This window comes from Pantherophis guttatus, chromosome 4 (assembly GCF_059756535.1).
Source record: "Pantherophis guttatus breed Tessera chromosome 4, ASM5975653v1, whole genome shotgun sequence".
In the NCBI taxonomy this organism is placed as follows: Eukaryota; Metazoa; Chordata; class Lepidosauria; order Squamata; family Colubridae; genus Pantherophis; species Pantherophis guttatus.
In genome coordinates this window covers 36,422,745-36,444,380 of record NC_142066.1, presented here as the reverse complement: position 1 = coordinate 36,444,380, position 21,636 = coordinate 36,422,745, and the positions used below count along the sequence as shown (strand labels likewise).

Sequence of the window (21,636 nt, the reverse complement as noted above, 5' to 3'; positions counted from 1 at the left end):
CAGATGGGTGTGTAGACCTGCCTAAGATTCCTTTAATAACGTTATTAATGTGGCCCAGTTTAGTTCTTATGTAGGTGTTGTTAAAATTTCTACAGAACTTAAAATAAAGAGTAATGTATTTAAATTTATTTCTGAACAGTTCATTCCATTTAAGTACCTTTCTGGTCTTGATATCATTGCTGTGTCCCAGCTGGGTTGGCAAATAGATTATTTTCTAGCCAGACCAAGTGACAGCTCTGAGAAAGATTAAAATAAGATGTCTGATTATTTCAGGTTATCCTATTTGGACTTTCATCACTCCAACACCTCCATTATATATTTATCTTATATTCCAATACACAACTATACACAAAGATTAATTTGTATCTACATGCTACTACTGCCTAAGTGCCCTAGAGGAAGAGATTTCTACTCTACACCTTTGATGCTGACACAAAAATAGTCATTGCGATTTTGGAATGAGGTCTGTTATTGCTGACTGCCACAAAATTACTACTTTGCCTTTGAGAGTTTGTGGGAGCAACATAGTGGAGAGCTGGCATTGGTTAAATTGGAGCACGATGATAAAGAGGTGTCATGGCTCAATAGAAAGGAGATTAGAACAGAGGTTCTATTAGATTATTTGCAGAATAAACATTCCAAACAGTGACAGTTGGCTGCAGCAACAGTCCAAAGAGTGAAAGTTGACTGCAGCCTATATAAGGGACTTTGCTATCTCTGTCTTCTTTGCTGGAAAGGACATCTGGCTCTGAATGGATCACCATGTATGTATTTCACTCTTGAATCTTAGTCCCTTGTACTGGCTTACAATCTTGATCCAATTCTTGAACTTTGGACCAGCTTTAGACAATTATTTTGCACACTCTTTTAAAAAACATAGTTCACAGGAAATACTTCTTTTTGTTTAACATTCCTTGTTATGTTGCTAACTCTGTTACTTGGAAACAAAATTGATAGTCTCTCAATAAACAATGCCTGTATAAGAGAATGAAACCTGAAGCAGACAATAGATGAGAAATTACCTAATTCCTTATTTTATTTATTTATTTATTATTTATCAGATTTTCTATTTCACTGCAGTCAAAAAGACTGTTATTACACAATATATAAAGCTGACTAATCACTCACAATATATAATTTCCTAAAGAAAACAAAAACACACACCTAAAAAGTATATGTAATTAAAACAAAAGTTAAAGATGATATAAAATGCAAACAAGTAGGCCATTCTTCCAATCTTGATTCCATCTGGTTCTTTATAAAAAGCAAATTGCATAATGTAGCAGGCCATTTTCTGCCCATATTTAATGAAACCAATATTTTATCTACTGATTCACTGGTTGGTGGCCATGTCCTCCTGCTCTGATGGCCAAATATGTCTTCTAGCTACATGCCTCAGTATGCTAGATGCCAATTAGGCAACAAAGACAAGGAGGATCCTTTAAGTTATGATTTATTTAAAAGTTTCAATTCAATTCAATTTTGAGGAAGGAACCTGGAACAAAGACTTGCATTTATTTTTATAATTTGCATAACAGAAAACTACAAAGTAAAAGTTGATTGGCTTAGGAAAAAATCATATATCCAATCACACGATGAAAAATTAGTCATCCAATAATATGTAAGCATAAGGACTGAAAAGAGCATTATATTCTGAATAAAAGTAAAAGAAACATTTGCAAGAGAAAAACCTAAAGATACATTCTCAGCTCTATCCCAGCACTGGGATCAAATGCTTTGTTTGTAGAGGATTGGGAACAGCTGGAAACAAAAGTATTTTATTTATAATATTTTAAGAACTGTGGTTTCTAAAAGAAAGGCCTTTTAAGTTCTTTTTACTAGGTTAGGCTTATGGCCAACTAATTAAAGAGAAAGGGAAAAAAAAGAAATAAGGCAGATTAAAATACAAGAAAAACTATCTTAGTTAGCCAGTACAACAATACTACAAAACCCACATTGCAAGTATTACAAAGTCCATTCTATATGACTGAGAGAAGTATGCATTATTCCTGTAAAAGCAAAACAAGAGTGGGGCCATGTTTGTCTTTTATATGCCCTAAAAACACCAGATGTGAGGCAGTTGTGAAATACAGGCTTTTTGGCAAATAATAGAGGGGAATAACAGCAATAAATTGATTAAGGACATTCCATGTCAGGTCAAGCTGACACTGGCAGGAAGAGGGCTGTCATATTGATATTGATAATGTTGGTATGACCACGATTATCAGGGGATGTTCAAATCCGGGAAAACAGTTGTTATTTAGCCAAAACACTTATCTTATGTAAGTAATATTATCTTATGTAAGTAATTAAGGGGTGGTAGGAAGGAGGGGATTTTTCTATACAGAAACTGTATTTAAACTTGTAATTATCAGTAATCTGTATTGCTTTGTGTCTCAAATGGGCACAAGGAAGTCCCTTTTGCAAAAGGTACAATAAACAGCCTTTCTATTGTTCATGGAGTCTCCGGAGTTGTTCATCTGGGAATTTTAAATCTCACAGTGACCTTCAACTTCCAGACTATACTCTGAATTTGGCTGGATGCTTGAATACATTTAATATTATTAAGCAGCCTGAAATGCAGATTGCAAAACAGCTCTTTTTTTATGCAAAGATATACCTTGATGCTAAAAGTAGTCTGCCAGGGTGTCAGTGCCAGTTATGTCAGTGAGATAAAGGGCTGAGGTATAGTAGAAGTCATACACCAGTAGTAATATTATCAGAACCACAAAGTCTTCATAGATCATTTAGGAGCCTTGATAGTACAGTGGTCTAAGCACCCTGTTATTAACACAGCTGCCTGCAATTACTGCTGGTTCAAATCTCTCCAAGGCTCAAGGTTGACTCAGCCTTCCATCCTTTCTAAGGTAGGTGAAATGCGGACCCAGTTTGTGGGGGCAATAAGCTGACTTTGTATAAATATACAAAAGTATGAAGGCTATTGCTTAACGCATTGTAAGCCACCCTGAGTCTCCGGAGAAGGGTGGCATATAAATCAAATAAAAAAAAATAGGAGTTAATCAAAGCAATAGCTGTACAGTTTTTCATGACTGATCTGGTTTCTCTGCTTTTGTTGATTACCCTATGTGCCATTTTCCCTAAATATTAATCATTCATATTGCTTAGTTCCTAATTATAGTACCACAATGTCTTCAGGATTGGGATAAACTATCACCAATCAAAACAATTTATTTACCACATTTCAAGATCTCAACAGAATTAGTGATTGTAAGAGGCCCAATATTATAAAACATTTATTTTGACAAAGGCACCAAATCAAAATTTATAACATATTAACAAACAATATATATTTGATGGCACATGCCTAGTCAGCTATCCTAATCTGATTGAAATTTCTCAATAACCTGACTTTAAAAAAATATGGTGAGGAACAAATTGGTATATTAAAAGGAAATTATCATTTTTTATTAATTAATCACCAACCAAACAACTTCCAAAAGGCAATTTTGATATCTTTGTTCCTCATGCTGTAGATTATTGGATTCATTAGTGAAGGCATAACAGTATATAGTGCAGTAAATACTTGATTGATTCCAGATGAAGAATTAGTTGGCAATATCAGATGAGCAACGATAGAACTGCTAACTAATAGGGAAACAACAACAAGGTGGGGGATGCAAGTGGAGAAGGCCTTTTCCCTTCTCTCAATTGAGGGCATTTTCAGCACAGTGGTAAAAATCTGCACATAGGTCAAGATGATGAATGAGAGGCAGCCCGCTCCTAAGCATGAGCTAATGGCAAGAACCCAGGTTTCATTCAGATAAGAACCAGGACAAACAAGCTTGATTAATTGTGGAACTTCACAGAAGAACTGATTGATGATGTTGGAGCAGAAAGGCATTGAAAAAATATTCCCTGTGTATAGAGCTGCATGCAGAAATCCAACCAGCCATGCCCCACCAGCCATTTGTAGGCAAGTAGACCACTTCATTATGGATGCAAAGTGCAAGGGATGACAGATGGCAATGTATCTGTCATAAGACATGACAGTGAGAAGGAATAAATTTGATGAAAAGAAGAAGAAATAAAAAAACAATTGTGTCACACATTCAGAATATGATATCCATTTGGAGTTCATAAAGGTATTAACTATAGATTTGGGTATAATAGAAGATGTCCCACCAAGGTCACCAATAGATAAATTGATTAGAAAGAAATACATTGGTGTGTGCAGAAAACGATTGAACAGAATCAGCAAAATAATCAAAAGATTTCCAACCAGTATGAAAAGATACATTAACAAAAAGACATTACTGTGTATAATTTGAACCACTTGATTTCCAGAAAATCCAACGAGCATAAAATCCAATATGCTTGTAGTGTTGGACATGACATTATGCCATTCCCTGTAGGAAGATGAAATGTAAATTACATACAGATTTTTTTCACATTGAAAAAGTACTTTTTGTCCTAAGAGTAGCAATGCTTTTATAACTATGTATCAGCTTTTTGTTCTCCCTGTATTTTCTGATATGCTTACTATAAGTGCTTTGGAAAGACATAGCTATCAGAAACAGCTTATACCAAACTGAAATTTATATTATCATAATTTTCATACAATTTAAAATTTTAATAATAAAAATAAATATAATTTATAATAATCATACAACATAATTATACGAACCCACACTAATATTAGCCTTTATTTCTCTATGTGTGAAAAATCTTTTTTTATTCCATCTCCAATCTTGCCTTTCCTAAGGAGGATTCCTCAAGACAGCAGATTTATACTGCAAGTGCCACCTTCACAAATTTTAACTATGCAAATTTCACCAATTCTCTGCCCTAGTAAAAGCTGTCCAGTTTTGCCAATGAATTGGTTGAGATGCAGGATCTCAAATACACATTGAAAGTCATATGTTTTAAACTGTTCATAAGTGGGTATTTGTGCATAAGAAATGCTGATTAAAAATAATAATTTTAAAAACATTCAAAGCAGTAGAATGAAAAAGGTTTAAAGGAAAAATAAAGTTTGAAATGAAATACTAATATATAGTATTTATTTTCTCTAAACTGAATCAAACTGATATACAGGCTAAGACATTTATACTTTTCTTGCATGATACGTTTTTCTTTAAATGCTTACATTCAGCATTTACATTCAAAGACATTACCTGGAATCTTCCATTTCCTTTTCTTCGTCTCTTCAGACTTTGTGATTCTTTCTGATCTCATACAACCTGTCCTATTATTTGCAAGTTCAGATTCCACAGTTGGGATTCCTTAACTGTTGTTATACTTCGGAAACTGGTTTTGATCATAAATGAAATATATCTAGAGATTTTCCGTCTTTTCTCCAAGCACCTCAACATTAATAGACCATAATTAAAACCAAACCGGGGGGGGGGGAAGGGTTGAGTTTTCTAACTGTAATACATGATCTTTGGAATTTGTACTCTAAGATTACTTTTCATGTCTATATCAGAGTTGGTTTGATAATGTATGACTCTCAGTAAATAAACACATATCTGTCACCAATATTATGATGACGCAAACTTCAAGGGACCCATTTAGAAATCCTCAACCTTCAGAAATCAATCCTATGTGGAATATTCAGGCAATGCTAAAAACATCTATGCACATGAGAATAGTTGTGCAAAGTTTTGATGGAGGCTGACATAATTCTTCAATTTCATCACCAAACATACTGTGTTTCTTTACATTATTAGAAAAATGTACAGATGGCTAGAACCTCATTGACAGTTGTCATGAATTAGCACTGAGCATATTTTTATATTTTCAATGCCTATTACAGTTTTACAAGACATTAGCACTAGAATCAACAGCATGTAACAGAATAACAGAGAAGGAAGGGATATTTGGAGGTCTTCTACTCCAACCGTCTACTCTTACAGAACCTTATACCATTCCAGACAAATGATTTTTCAATCTCTTCTTAAAAACCACCAATGATCAATAATTTGTTGTTTTTTAAAAGGTACTCATTGTTATCCTCATTATTTTCATTATAAATCCTTATAATTCTTTTTTCCAGTATCATAATAATTTTTAGGGAAAAACCATAAATTATAAATATTTGTATTTGTAATACAGAGAAGAACAGGGCAAATATGCACTTGAATATTGATCATATGACTGCAAGAAAGCTACAATGGTTGTAAATGTAAGAACTGATTATAAGTCAGTTTTTTCAGTGCCGTTGTTACTTCAATAGATGTAAATCAAAGATTATCTGTATTCTGTATGATTATAACCCATATTCTGAAAGTTTACCCAAAGTCTATGGTTTTACCTAACATACAGAAAGTTGTGAATTTCCCAAGGAAACTTTTTTAATTGCTGATTTTTGATTTGCTTAAGCTATTTAGTTTAAACTATTTAGTTTTTTAAAAAGGAATAAATCCAGCTGTGCACCATAGTCTCTTGAAATACAGCAATGTAGTCTCACATCCAGGTGAGTTAACTACATACCTAAACAAAGTTTTGCAAATATTTGAGATAAAGTAGTGAATGCATCTTGGTATCCAGATGCATCCATTAAATTTTTCTCTCCCTTTTATGTATGGTTAACTCAAGTATCATAAATACCTAATTGTCCTGTTTTGTCCACAAGAACAACCCTAAGAGGTGTTTTTGTGACTCTGTGCTTATTTCCTGGTTTATTTTGATCTTTAGATAATTAACTTAATATAGAAGTGGACCCTAGTATTATGACTGTGTTGCTTAAGTTTGGATGGTGCAATGTATTTATTATTTATTTTAGACAACTGGGGATGCTGAATGTAGTTTGATTTTTGAGTGAATGAAGTTCAGGATACAAAACAAGATATTTCTTGGAAGAAAACCTAAAGTGACTTCCAGTTAATATCCTTTTTAAGTTGCCCATTGTGGCAATGCAATCTGTCAAACTGGTAAATTTCAACCTGCATTCTATCTATGTCAGTGCTCTGGAGAACACCTTAACTAATACTAGCCTTACTTTCCAGATGTTTCTCAAGAGTTGGCTTTGTTATCAGACTTGGGGGCTCTTAGGGGATTAGTGACATCCTGAAGGAGTCTATTGCTGATCAAATCTCTTGAACGTACTTGTTAATATGACTGTGTTTGACATGCTTACTGTTTTATTCTGTATTTGCTGTATCTGATAACATTCAGGCAGAGTGAAACCAGTTGTATATTATCTCAAGAAAATAAACATTAAAAAAATCTACATGGGATGTTCACTGTGTAAAAATCAAAAAACATTATCCCAAGAATGAAGTAGGAGATTAAAACCTTATAAAGTGAGGCCATAACATAATATATATTGTGTTTATGAAAAGGAAAATAAACTAGACATACCCAGTTGGTGCAAGCGTTCTTCATATGTTTTAGCCTCCAGTCCCCTAATATCTTTTTGCTCTTCTCTGCACTCTTTCTAGAATCTCAACATCTTTTTGACATCATGGCGACCAAAACTGAATGCAATATTCCAAGTGTGACCTTACCAAGGTATGATAAAGTGGTATTAACACTTCACATGAAGTGTTCACATGAGGGATTCTATCCCTCTACTTATGCAGCCCAGAACTGTGTTGGCTTTTTTGGCAGCTGCTGCACACTGCTGGCTCATATCTAAATGGTTGTCCACTAGACTCCAAGATCCCTCTCACAGTTACTACTGATGAGGGAGTTATGAGAGTTTGGGGATGTCTAGCTGAGATATTTAAGCATACTTTCTTGTTTGGATTTAAGCCATGTTATGCTTCATGTTGCTTTGCTAATAGATCTCTCCATTAAACTCATCCTCCTTACTATCAACAGTATCTCCTTTGTATACATATCCATCAATCTCTCTTCTGATATTCACACAGCACTAGATCTGTGTATCCTAGTGATGTGTGGCATTAATGGCATAAAAGTCTAATAAATAAGTAAATAAAATTTCCATATTCATTATACTGATATATTATACTGAACCATTCTTTTCTACAAAGTCTGAGATCTAGATTACCACCTATTGAGCATAGGAAAAAGGATCAAAATCAGATTTTCTAGAAATGATTATAGTTTTTAAATCAAGAAGGATTAGTTAAAATCACTTTTATTTTTATCTTAAGTCAGTCTAACTAACTGACTGATCTTTGCGTCCAGATTATCATATTTTAGGATGACTTTTCAAGCCTGAATTTATTGTCTGTATCTAACATGCTATAAAAATTTCCTTACACTCTCATGGGAAACAGTGGGGCATCCCTAGTGCCATTTATGCTCAAGGGGCTTTTACAATAGTAAATTTTGAAGGCTGATGCAATTTTTCAATTTTCTTTCCCCCTTCGTCATTAAGAAATGTAGCTTCTGCAACAAGGAAGTGCAGTGTGTCCTTTGGAAAGCTCTGGGAAAGAGCAGGTTATAGTCCTAGATTTTATTTTATTTTTTTTATTTAAAATTTTTATTGAAAATTATTAAAAAATACAGAAAAAAGTATAACAATATGGATAGAATTGCAGAGAGTAATATAATACATATAGAGTTTTAAAGTATCAATTTTCACCTAGAAAAATTCTCAACTGCCATGCAATGCTCATATAAATATTTACCCACATTCACATTAAGGTTAATATTTTCATTCTTCTTAAGATTTCTTTTTTTGCAGCCAAGCATACCACCTGTCCCAGCTCCTATATAACCCCAATTCTTGTCTATCTCGCAAAAGTCCAGTAAGCTTGTCTGCTTCTGCACAGTCCATGATCTTTGCGGTTAACGTAGCCTCCGATGGAATATTTTCGGATTTCCATTCTTGCGCAAACGAGATCCTGGCTGCAATGATGATGTGGAGAGCGAGATACCAATTAGATTTGTTTAAGTTCTCTGGTTTCATGCCTAGTAAAAACGTTTCCGGATTCAAATCTATCTACATCCTATGATTTCTAAAATCCATTTTTGAATTCTAGCCCAATATTCTTTTGCTCGGGACAGGTCCACCAACTATGAAAGTAAGTTCCCATAGCAGCGTTGCATTTCCAACAAACCGGAGAGGTTCCCGGGAACATCTTCGATAATCTAGCCGGGGGCAAGTGCCATCTATACAGCATTTTGTATATATTTTCCTTATAGGAAACCAACATTGTTAATTTTAAGGTTTCCCCCCAAATTTCTTCCTATTTTTCAAGTTCAATCGAATATCCCAAATTTCTCCCCCAGGCAATCATTGAGTCCTTGATAAACTCCTCTCCAATCCAATCCATTAAGAGGAATTGATACAGTTTGGATAATACCTTCTCATCCTTCCCAACAAGATCTTATCAAGTTCCTGTAGAGAATTATAGATTCCTCCCTTGTTTTTGTCCTGAGCTGTCCTAGATTGGATCTGATTGTATGTCCACCAAGTCTCCCCACACCGCTCCCATTTCACTTCTCAAATTCATTGTTAAGTCCTCAAAATTCTTCATCATTACCTCTTGCATCGTCTGCATCATTCCCTGTAGATTCTGTAATGAGGGGGACTTTCCCAATGTATTTGCATCTTCTATAGATTTAGATGACATTTGGAGTGATAATACCGGCGATGATGCCGAGGGGGGCAGTAAAGCTTTCTTGCTCCCTTTAGTAACCGTTGTAGCCGCTGCAATGGACATCTCTCCTTGAGGTCCTCTTTGATTTTTATTTGGAGACCAAAATTTCTTCCAGCCCAGCATACACACTAAGTTCTCTCCACTTTTCAGTTTACTTAGTCTTTCTTTTCCTCAAATTCTCTATATATCAATTATTTTAAATCAACCCAATATATACGATTAATCTGCAATTTTTAGCCGATCTATTAAGTATATAGGTATATAAATTATTTTCTACAATAACAATAGTAGTTCAGTACCCTCTATATATAGTCCTAGATTTTAGAAGTTAAATTAAGATCCATACAAAATCATAAAAATAATTGGTATAAAGAAAATCACTAAAATGTATTACATCATTATTTTTAATGATAAATAAGAAAGGAACTAGTTTCATCATTTTGTGGGCATGTAGTTTTCCTTATGGGATACAACAAGAGCATAAACCTATCTTTTCCAAATATTTGCAGCTACTTCACACAAATTCTTTCTCCACTAAGGAAATGTCATAATACATAGTTCATTTAGAATGCATTTATTCAGTACAATTAATGGAGAATGATGAAAATCCATTAATCTCTCAAGATGAATTCAGCCACAAACAGGAAACAGTTGATACTGAAATACTTCTGAATATTTGGAAGCTTGGCATCCAATAAATCAGCATCAAAAATCACTTATAGATAAACCTTATCTAAAAACCATTTTATAAAGATACATCAAAAGTTAATGAAAGATACAGACACTAATGGACATCTTCACATAGCACCAAATAAACAATCAGACAAGAAATAATATTGTAATCTGAGAACCAATAAGAAAATGGTACCCCAATGAATATTGGTATTTTAAGACATGATGATGCCAATGGTTTAAGCCGTTTCTATTTTTAATTAATTTTTTATATAGTTTTATCATTTATATATGTAAACCACCCAAAATCACCTGAATAGTTAGATGGGCAGTCTCTATATTTGATAAACTAATAAGTAAATAAACTCCATTCCATTCCGCTCCATTCCACTCCAACTCCATTGACTGATGTAGTTATATAGCCTGGTAATAAAAAGTTGAATGAACACCAAAAACTGATCTGATAGAAAATGACATTTGTCTCCTCATGGGGCAAGAGCAATGTTGCTTCAGATGTGAAACACTTGGATAGTCTGAACTGCTTATTATTTGGGACCATTCTTTATTGTCCATTTGCCAGAGGGGGAAAGGCCCACATTTCACTGTGCTGTCTTATCTCCCAAAAACTGTGGCCCTGATTTTGGAAACTGAGATACCATTTCCAGAAAACTGGAAACTTGGACGAGTTGAAGCAGTTTGTCTTATGAAAAGTGAAAGGATAGACACTCATCTTCCTATAATCCTTGACATTCCCATGTCCACCAGATTGACTCTGAAAGAAAGACTAAGAAAACCTATAGATATCTTGCATGTAGTTACACTTTATTGGTGTAATGTTAAATTATAAATTAAAATTACAGATTGTTCTACTTTCTCTTCTTATAATAAAAAATTGTTGTCCCAGCAATTAGCTTGAATGTCCCCATGATTTTAATTATGGCTATCAAAGAATCTAAATTGTATCATTAATCATGATTAAGATTCTACTGATGTTGATGGCACTACTTAAAGTATAGCCCCCTTTATTATGGTAGCCTACTTGAATTTCTCATTTAATCAACTTGAATATTCGAATATCATTAGAGGTATACTGTAATTTTGCATTTAAAGTACATGCTGTCATGTCTGAATAATTACAATTATATTAGGACTACCAGATGTATACAGTTAATATTACTGCATATTACTTCTAATAAAATTGCTTTTAATGTCTCAAGGCATTGTTGAAATAAAAAATACTTTTATTTTCTTTTTAAATTATATAATTTAACCCAACAGTTATAATTTTCTATGCATTATGGTAAACAATCATGCTGAAAGGATTACTTCTCTTCTATAAACAGGTGAAAACATTCAGAGCAAGCTGAAGGTGAACAGAAAATGTTGTCTCTGCCTGTCCTACAGAAACTGTTGGTGGATATATTCAGCAGGGCAATCTGGCAGTGAAAATATGTCTTTATGGTAAAATAAATGGATTAGGTAGGATTAAAATTACCAATGAAGAAGATTTATCCATTCTCATATCTGTGTAGAAAGCTTGTTATACTTTGTTGTTTATTTAGCAGAAGCTTCTCTGGATTCATGCCAAAATACATAATTAAAATGACATATTCAAGAAAGTTAGGATGCATCACGTCTATGGCAAAAATTGTATCTAGGGAAGAGGTAAAACATTAAAACTGGAGAGCAAAATATAGTTTTGAACTCTTACCACATTTTACTAAGCCTGAGAAGTAAATGACATTATGAGGACATCTACTCTGAAAACAATGGAACACCTTCGTAACCACTTAGAGGAACATGTTGCTCTTATGATGAAAAGAAAAAGAGAATTTAGTAAAGTTTATTTTCACTGATCACTCAGGCAACTTACAAAGTATGATAAAAACTACATAGATATAGATCTGAAATGCCTAATTTTCTTCCAAATTAATTTTCTGGATTTTTTGATATAATTTAAATGCCACGAATCTAAAGTGATAAGCTAAGTATTCTGATAGTGAATTTGTTTATTTTTTAATATTCATTCATTCATTTGTATTCCATCTTTATTTTTTACAAATAATTCATGGCAGCAAATACATCCAACACACTTTGCTCCTTCTGTTTTCTCACAACAACAACCTTGTGAGGTGGGTTGGTCTGAGAGAAAGTGACTGGCCCAAAGTCACCTAGCTGTCTTTCATGGCTAAAGTGGGACTTGAACTCATAGTCTTGCATAATCCTTCTCTCCTCCCTTATCTTTCTTCTCCAAGTAGCATGGGGATGGTGTATTAATATACAGTACATACAGTACTCTGACACTTACTTATTCAGACAATTACTTTTTTTTCTAATAATATTGTAGTAATATTTAGTACAATTTGGTATAATTTGGAGGTACATCAACAAAACTCGTGCTTATTCTCCAAGTATTACTTTAATTTTCAGAGAGTATCAATATCCTTCCCTTCCCTTTGCTCAGTATCACTGACTCACACAAAACTTAACACAACCCAAAAGAGTCTACAAGAACCAAGTGGTAAAAAGAAGAGGTGAGGAATAATCTAGAGATAAGAGTTCGGACTTACTGCCTATGTGAAGAAGAGAGAACTGCCATTGCATTAGATTGATCCTACATATTAAACAAAAAATGTCAGCATTGGGAATCTTCTCTCTGAAAGTGAAAACTGGATATAACAACTTCAATCTTACAGCACCTTTTGCTTAGATACGCTAGTACGCCCTCAGGCTGATCTAACAAACTGAAGGAGATCAATTTAATACTCACACTATCTGTATTAAACTGACTAACCTAGGCTGGGGACAGCAAAAAACATCACTTTCTGTCCAACCAGGAGTTGGAAAATTTGCTGTTTCAGACCTCCGGAGGGCCTCCGAGGAGGTGGGGAAGGCTGTTTTTGCCTTTCCCTGATGCATAGAGAGGATCTGGAGCCAGGTGAGAAAGAAAAACAGGCCTACCAGGCCATCGCGTTCCAGGATGGGGGGGGTGCGCATGCGCAGGGCGGAGCACATAGAATTATGGGTGTGGGCATGCACGCACGTGAACTCCCCCCCCCCATGGCACGCGATGGCAAAAAGGTTAGCCATCACTGCTATAGGTTTATATTTTTATAATATGAGAGAGTGAGCAGATGGAAAGACCAGCATTTTTATCTCCTGGTTTTACATGAAGAAAAAAATCATTTATTTCCATCAATTAGTATCTCTAGAAAAATAATGTACAAGTCACTTGATACTAGTCAATTTGCTAACTTTTTATTTATATGTTTGTAAGTCTATTGACGTCACTGATTTATTGGTGTACTATTCAATTTTGTAGTTTGTGTTGATATAATAGTGCTACACTTTGCAAGCCAGTTTTACATCTGCTTAATCAAATCATTCTCGATTATTTTATTATTCAATCAGTAGGCAGAAATCTCCTCTAATTTTTCTTCATTTGCTTATAGCTTTGTGGTCAGAAATTTAAGAGGACAAAGAAAGAGGGATTCATACTGCCAGCAGCATCTGAAACAAAAACTGAAATTGGAGAATACCAAATGCTAGATTTATTCCTGGTTCACAAGCAAAATAGAAAGAAAATGATCTGCATTTGCTTGTCATGTTAGAAACTCTCTTCATCATGATTTACCATTTTTCAAAATGATGGAGTTTCTGCTGATTAAAACTGCAATGGATGGGGAGAAAGAAAAGAATTTGGAGATAAGGCAGGAGTTGGATTCCCTTGGTTTAAAAATACCAGCATTAAAAGCCTTAGTTATTAATTTATATGAAAAATGAATCATCTGAAGATTATGCTACAGACATTGACACTGATGAAATTTAATAAACCATTTTAAATGAATTGATTTATTAGTTTTGAGACTTTTACTTTATGGATACTAACAAGGCTGAGAATTCTTTGGAGGAAAAAAAGATATGATAGCCATCTCAGTGAAGGAAACTTTAATCTGGGAATATTTGCTTCAGATCAATTTACAACATTTAACAGAACAACTTTGGGACTTTTTTTTTCATGGATATAAATAAAGCTTCTTCAGGAAAGAAGATTTGATAGACTCTGGAGAAGAAAAAGACTCTACTGTATTCTATGAAGATAAGCTGGAGGATGTGACTTAACTATAATGTTTTAATTAATTAGGATGGATTTTTTTTAAAAAAAATGGTATATGTACTGATAGAAAGCTTTAAGTAAGCTTTGTATGTATAAAATGAGTATGTATGTATACACATGTCTGCTGGTTCTTTAAGTAATGCTGAATAATATTCCAAAGTTTGTAAAATATTATGGACTAGATTTGAAAATATGAGCATGAATGACATATTATCCCACATAGCAAAGAGAAGCAGAGATGGTTAAACTGATTCTTTTATCCAAATAAGAGATTATATTTAATTTTCTCTATTTTGAAATTGCTTCCAGATTTTGTGTTTGCAATGGGGGAAAAAATGAAACTTTGATTCTGTTTTTGTAAACTAGACAGGGTTATTGTTATTGAAATGGCTTGTACATACTGTTGTGTAGCAAAAGCAAAAAGTTGTGATTGTAATGTTGTTACCTTCTACTATGCTAATAGAGTTGGAAGTCAATGAATTTTTCTTTTTTTCCCTCCCATTACACTATATTCCTTCTTTTTCTTTCCCACTCTTACTTTTCCATGTTTTTTTCTTCGTATTTTATACTTTGATAAACTAATAAAAAGTGAAATAAAAGAAAAACAAGATGATATACAAATACAATTTTAATTCTCCATATCTAACAAATCACAATTTAGAGTAAATCACACCGCAAGTAAATTACACAAAGAAATCCCAAATTATGAAGCTTCATCTATTTACAAATTGTCATTATTTTTAATTTCATAATTAGATGGCAGAATACATTATTTCTTAATTATTATTTTTTAATGTTTTACTTCTTGCTCAGATTCCTCCAACCAAGGAATTTCCAAAAAGCAGCTTTGACATCTTTGTTTCTCATGCTGTAGATTATTGGATTCATCAGTGAAGGGACCAAAGCATATAGCACAGTAAATATTTCATCCAGCCTAGATGGAGAATTTGCAGGTAGTACCAGGTGAGCCAAGAGGCTACTGCTAATGAATACACAAACCACAATGAGGTGCGGGATGCATGTGGAGAAGGCCTTTTCCCGTCTCTCAACTGAGGGCATTCTCAGCACAGTGGAAAAGATCCGCACATAGCTCAAGATAATGAATGAGAGGCAGCCAACTCCTAAGCATGAACCGAAGACAAGAACCCAAGTTTCACCAAGGTAAAAATCAGAACAAAAGAGCTTGATTAGTTGTGGAACTTCACAGAAGAACTGATTGATGATATTGGAACAGAAAGGCATTGAAAAAATATTCCCTGTGTGTAGAGCTGCATGCAGAAATCCAACCAGCCATGCCCCTCCGGCCATTTGAATACAAGTGGACCACTTCATTATGAATGTAAAGTGCAGTGGGTGACAAATAGCAATGTATCTGTCATAGGCCATTACAGTGAGAATGAAGAAATTTGACGATAGGAAAGAAACATAGAAAAACAATTGTGTCACACATTCAGAATATGAAATCCATTTGGAGTTCACAAGGGCATTAACTATAGATTTGGGTATAATTGAAGTAGTGATAGCAAGATCACCAATAGATAAATTGATTAGAAAAAAGTACATTGGTGTATGCAGATATCTATTGATTGCTATTAAAACAATAATCAGAAGATTTCCCATCAGGTCAAAAAGATACATTATTAGGAAGAGAGTGATGTGTAGCTCTTGATTTCCAGTAAATCCCAGAAGAAAAAAAACCCACTATACTTGTTTTATTAGGAATGACATTATGATGTCTCCTACAGAAAAATGAAATATAAATTATACATAAATTTATTTTACAATTATAAGTTATTTTTCTTCCTAGAAGTATTAATCACTTACATTGTTTTATTAGGCATGACATTATGATGTCTCCTACAGAAAAATGAAATATACATTATACATAAATTTATTTTACAATTATAAGTTATTTTTCTTCTTAGAAGTATTAATCACTTACATTGCAGCAGTTATAACAGTATTTCATAGCCTCTCTACTTTTTTCTGATATGATTCATTATTTGATAAGATAGAGTTTTAAAATGTAGGTAATGTTATATTGAAATTAACATATTTTTCTATTATACAATATATCCCAACACTGAACTTATCTTTCTTTTCTCTGAGTGTGAGAATTCTCTTTTCCATTTATGTCTCAGATTTCAATCTCATCTCTCACCTTGCCTTTCTTAAAATGAATGCTCCTCAAAACAGATCATATAAATGTGTTCAGTTTTTATGCAGAGCAAGTGCCATCTTTAAAAGAATTTTCACAACACAAATTTAACCAAACCTCTGATCTCCCTAGGAAACAAACTATCTTCTCCAGTCCTAGTAATCAGTGACAACAGGTGAATGGCCAAGCTAAAATAGCCTAACCACAGTAAAGATAACTGAAATGTAGAATCCCAAATATAGCTTTACAGTTCAGTGTTTTAAATTTCCTTAAATGAGTATCAGGGAAAAAGATGCTGCTGGAAAAAAATAGACATTTTTGAAAACCTTCAAAGCAGTAGAATGAGAAATAATAGAAAGTTTTAAAAAAAAGGAAAAAATAAGGTTTGATAAAACATTAATAGATTCATTTTCCCTAACTGAATCAAACTGATACAGCAAATGACTGACAATTTTCTACTTTTCTATGTTTCCTTATATTTCTCCTTTCAGTTTTTACTCAACAGAGTGAAATGAATATATTATCTTACATCTTCCATTTCTGTTTCTTCTTTTCTTCAGACTTTTATAATTCTGTTATCTAACTCATCCCCTTCATTTCTGATTGCTGATTCAGTTTTCACAATTATAACTCCATAAAGGTTTTGAGAAGGACTGAGAAATAGAGGCAACTACCTGAATGATCTTGGCATCCAGAGATTTTCTCCCATTTCTCCAAGCATAGTAACGCAGTACTAATAGATCACAGTTAAAACCAAAAGGAGGAAAGGTTTGATTTTTCTAACTGTAATGCACCATCTTCAGAATCTGAATTCTAAGGCTGCCTTTCATGTCAGGGTCAGAATAATTGGAATGGCAGATAAATCCCAATAAATAACAGTCCATTAGCTAGAGCTTCCTCGTATTTTCAAAATCACTTCCTTGGGGAAATAATTAGGCGGTGGCAAATGTATGTATGCATAATTGAACAGTTGCAAGTCTGATGCAATTCATTGCCAAAAATGTTGTTTTTCTTTTCATTGTTAAGGAAATGTAGATGCATGAGACCTCACTGATGCTAGGCAGCATCCAGAATTGAGCATACCAATGGATTTCCAATGTCCATCCCAATTTTGTACAACAAGAATCCTAAAATGCGACTGTTGCATAATCTGCTGAATTTCTAAAAGGTGCCTAATTTAACCATTATTTTCATTAGGAAATCTTAACAGATGCAGTACTGTATGAAATTATTAGGGAGGGAAATGCTACTAATAAATATATTTGTAGTAAACAAAAGATTTAAAAACTTGTTGATCTCAGTTTATATGTGATGTTATATGAAATTATTCCCTCATACTATGTATCATGTAAATAAACCTTACAAAAAGAAACTACATATTTATGATTATTATTCCTATTGTGAAAATTTACCCCAAATTTGTTGAAACATTATGCTAAAAATGGCTAAAATTTCATTGTAACTCAACGAATTCAGGCATCTCTAATATTTTCTCCTGCAAGTGCCATCTTTAAATGCAATATAACATCATGATATAGGACTCATTCTGAAATATACTTGACATACATTTTGTATGGTGGTCCCTAGGTGAAAATTGTTTATAAAATGAGCTGAATGCACTAACAACAATAAAAGTGTATCTCCCCCAATTTCTTTTTCTATGAAGAGTAGAATTTCCTTGGAATTCATTCATGCTTGTAGGAAGGGAAGTAGAAAGCATGAAAAGGAAATATACTAAGAAAAAAAAAAGCATATATAATTATATATTGTATGTGTTTAAAAAGTAACACAGCTCAACTTTTAGGAAACAAGTTAAAACTGCACAATGTGGTTACATTTTTCAGTTTACCTAAGAGAATAATAATAACAGAGTATTTAACAGAATAACAGAATTGGAAGGGATCTTGGAGATTTTCTAGCCCAACCCCCCACTCAAGCAGAAGACTCTAATTATTGTCTAATCTCTTCTTAAAAACCTCCAGCTATGGAGCACCCACAACTTGCTGTCAGGAAATCTCTTCTTAGTTCTAGGTTGCTTCTTTTTTTGATTAATTTCCATCCATCGTCTATAGAGATTCTCAGACAACCATTGGGTCATGGTTGTCCCAAAGGTGCTTTTTCAGGAGGTAACTGGATTTTCTGGTTTTTCTTTGAAGACGTTTTACTTCTCATCCAAGGAGTTTCTTCAGCTCTGACTGGATGGTGAGGAATGGAAGGATTTATACTCCTTGCAGACAGCTGGTCATTTGCATTCTTTTAGTGAGTTGTTAAGGTCACCAGGAGGTTTATCTGTGTCATCAGGTCACTTAAGTGGTGCAGGTGGGTGTGGAGCCTTCTTGGAAATGTTGAAAGTACTATTTTGTAGATTGGAGATAGGTGATGTTATATCCCCCTTCTTCTCTGTTGAGAGAGGGCTGTTCAATTTTGACATAAATGGCTTCTTTGACCCCTCTTTCAAACCAGCGGTCCTCTGTCCAAAATGTGGACTTTGCTGTCTTCAAAAGAGTTGCCTGTATCTTTTAAATGCAGATGGACTGCTGAATCTAGTCCTGATGTGTTTATTCTTCTATGTTGTGCCATGCGCTTATGAAGTGGTTGTTTTGTTTCCCCAATGTACAGATCTACACATGGTTCACTGCATTGTATTGCATATACCAAGCTTGTACCTGGGTATTTTACCTTTGGGGTGAACAAGCTTCTGCCTTAGTGTATTCTTGTGTTTGAAGTGTGCAAGTATGCTATGTTGGCTGAAGATCCTCCTTTTCTAATATGCCTGCAACATATGGAATGACAAAGTTGCTTTGTTTATTGTTATCTTCATTATCTGTTATGGAGGAGCTCCTGTAGGGTCTTTTTTTTTTTTTGAGATTTGATGAAGGCCTACTTGGGATAGCTATCCATTCTGAGTGCTTCCTTGATGAGTTTTCATTCTACTTCCCCTCCCCAATCTTTGCTTTTAGGCAGGCCTTCAGCTCGATGATGTAGGGTTCTGATGACTCCAAGTTTGTGCTCCAGTGGGTGGTGAGTATCAAAATTAAATATTGATCTTGTAAGTGGCTTTCTCTAAACTTCAATGTTAAAGCCTATGTCTTCCTTAATGTGTACTGCACAGTCCAGGAAGGCTAGACTATTTTCCTTAACATCTTCCCATGTGAATTTGATGTATCTGTCCACAGAGTTGATATGTTTGGTGAATACTTCCAATTCCTGTGTTTTGATCTTGACCCAAGTATCATCCACATATCTATACCAGTATGTGAATGGAATTCCTGTGGAGGAATCTAGGACTTTGATTTCTACCTCTCCTGTGTAGCGCTATTTCCATTATTGTCATGCCTTCTCATGTTTTGGAAAATAAATTGACCCCCCTCCTCTTTGTGGCAGCCCCACAAATATTGGGACACTGCTATCATGTCATCCCTAGTTCTCCTTTTCACTAGAGTAGGCATACCCAATTCCTGCAATAATAAGCATAGAATTATGAATTGATCAGCATTACAGGAAAAATCAAATTTTAAGAAGAAAACATTATGTTCCCACATGTTAAAATGTTATTTGATCAGTGTAACAAAAAATTGTATAGCAAAATAGATATTAATGCAATACAATGATGAGGTAATGGGACAAATGCAATGGCCAATTTGAATCAAACAAAGAGATAGTAGAATGTATCTTTTTGACAAGTGTTTTATTCAAAATGTTTATACTTCTCAGTATTTATTCTTATCTGAAACAACATTCTGTCTGAGTGTTTCATGGCTGAAGTAACAGTTTGATTTCTTTCCAGAATGTACATGTATGGAAGGGGTGAGTGGCTTAGAAGAAATGAAATCTATTTGCTATTTTTCCTTCAGCTGTGTCTTCCTTAATCTATTGCTTCATAGCTGCATGAATAAAGAGATTATTGCATGGTGGAAATTTTGGTGGAAACTTTATTATTGAGCTCTGGTGGCACAGTGGTTAAAATGCAGTACTGCAGGCTACCTCTGCTGCCTACCGGCTGCCTGCATATTGGCAGTTCAAATCTCATCAGGCTCAAAGTTGACTCAGACTTCCATCCTTCCAAGGTGGGTAAAATGAGGACTCAGATTGTTGGAGGCAATATGCTGACTCTGTAAACTGCTTAGAGAGGTCTGTAAAGCAGTATATAAATCTAAGTGCTATTGCTATTGCTATTGCTATTACAGAGGACATTGTATTTCTCTCCATTATTAATAAACAAAGAGGTAGATGTACAAAAATCTCCCTGACTATTGGTATTATCTAGAATTGAGCATAACTCTGTATCTTGAAGGATCATTATGATTCTATTAGAATAAGGCTCTAGGAAAAGTAATTTTTTTCCCAAATTCTCTTATACAGAGATTGATTCACTTGAGACCCTTCATAGCACAGATAAAGAGCAAGTTTGGAAGCATCCTCTAATAATTAGAAAGGAAAAAAGATAGGGAATCCCTACCAGAAACTGCTTTGCAGACTTGCATGTGCCCCTTGGCATTCTCAAACCATGGTTTTCTTGGTGCTGAAAATAACCCAACTCAAAATTTGTTTATTAGTATGGCACACCTTCATCTTCTTCTATGATCCAGCTCATCAAGTAAAGCTTATTGCACCCAATAAAGTACAGTATGTTCAGGCACAGCCATTTTGCAAAACACAATCAAGTGTTTCAGTGGTGGAATTCAATTTTTTTTTTACTATTGGTTCTGTGGATGTGGCTTGCTGGGTGTGGCTTGGTGGGCATGGCAGGGGAAGGATACTGCAAAAATCTCCATTCCCACCCAACTCTGGGACCAGCCATAGGTGGTATTTGCTGGTTCTCCAAACTACTCAAAATTTCCACTACCGGTTCTCCAGAGCCTGTCAGAACCTGCTGAATAGCACCCTTTAAGTATTTAGATCGAAACTTTATCTACTTTAAACAGAAAATGAGAAAAATAACTTGCAGAACTGCAGACATGTCTTTCTAAAATATTAGTTAAGATGGAAATGATGCAGAATTCTTGAGTCTTTCACAAAAGACTCTATCAAGAAATTTAGTGTGACCCATTTTGATGAAAGGCAAGGATGGTATGCTGATGAAATATCAAGTTTTCAAATACAGATCCTAACATGGAAAACAATCTATATGGCTATCTTCGAGACCGCCTTCT

At 34.3% G+C, this 21,636-nt stretch overlaps 2 protein-coding genes and 1 long non-coding RNA gene across 3 annotated transcripts; 1 reads left to right on the top strand and 2 right to left on the bottom strand.

Annotated features, from left to right (window-relative positions):
• The first annotated feature begins 656 nt into the window (after positions 1-656).
• Positions 657-14,930, top strand: LOC117668867 (uncharacterized). The gene is made up of 4 exons (XR_004592332.3): positions 657-764; positions 7,404-7,473; positions 11,552-11,687; positions 13,661-14,930. It is a non-coding gene; the product is annotated as an uncharacterized LOC117668867 (long non-coding RNA).
• Positions 3,437-4,183, bottom strand: LOC148114010 (olfactory receptor 14C36-like). Its single transcript, XM_087891566.1, has one exon. The coding sequence runs from the start codon at positions 4,181-4,183 to the stop codon at positions 3,437-3,439; it is 747 nt and encodes a 248-aa protein (XP_087747692.1).
• A 193-nt stretch (positions 14,931-15,123) lies between the features above and the next one.
• LOC148114009 (olfactory receptor 14J1-like) lies at positions 15,124-17,850 on the bottom strand. Its single transcript, XM_087893612.1, has one exon. It carries the CDS (start codon positions 15,961-15,963, stop codon positions 15,124-15,126), a length of 840 nt encoding a protein of 279 aa, XP_087749738.1. The 5' UTR covers positions 15,964-17,850.
• Between the last annotated feature and the right edge of the window lie 3,786 nt (positions 17,851-21,636).

Excerpts from the sequence above, each read along its gene's own strand:
- LOC148114009 (XM_087893612.1), bottom strand. The coding sequence starts at position 15,963 with ATGTATCTTTTTGACCTGATGGGAAATCTTCTGATTATTGTTTTAATA.
- LOC148114010 (XM_087891566.1), bottom strand. The coding sequence starts at position 4,183 with ATGTATTTCTTTCTAATCAATTTATCTATTGGTGACCTTGGTGGGACA.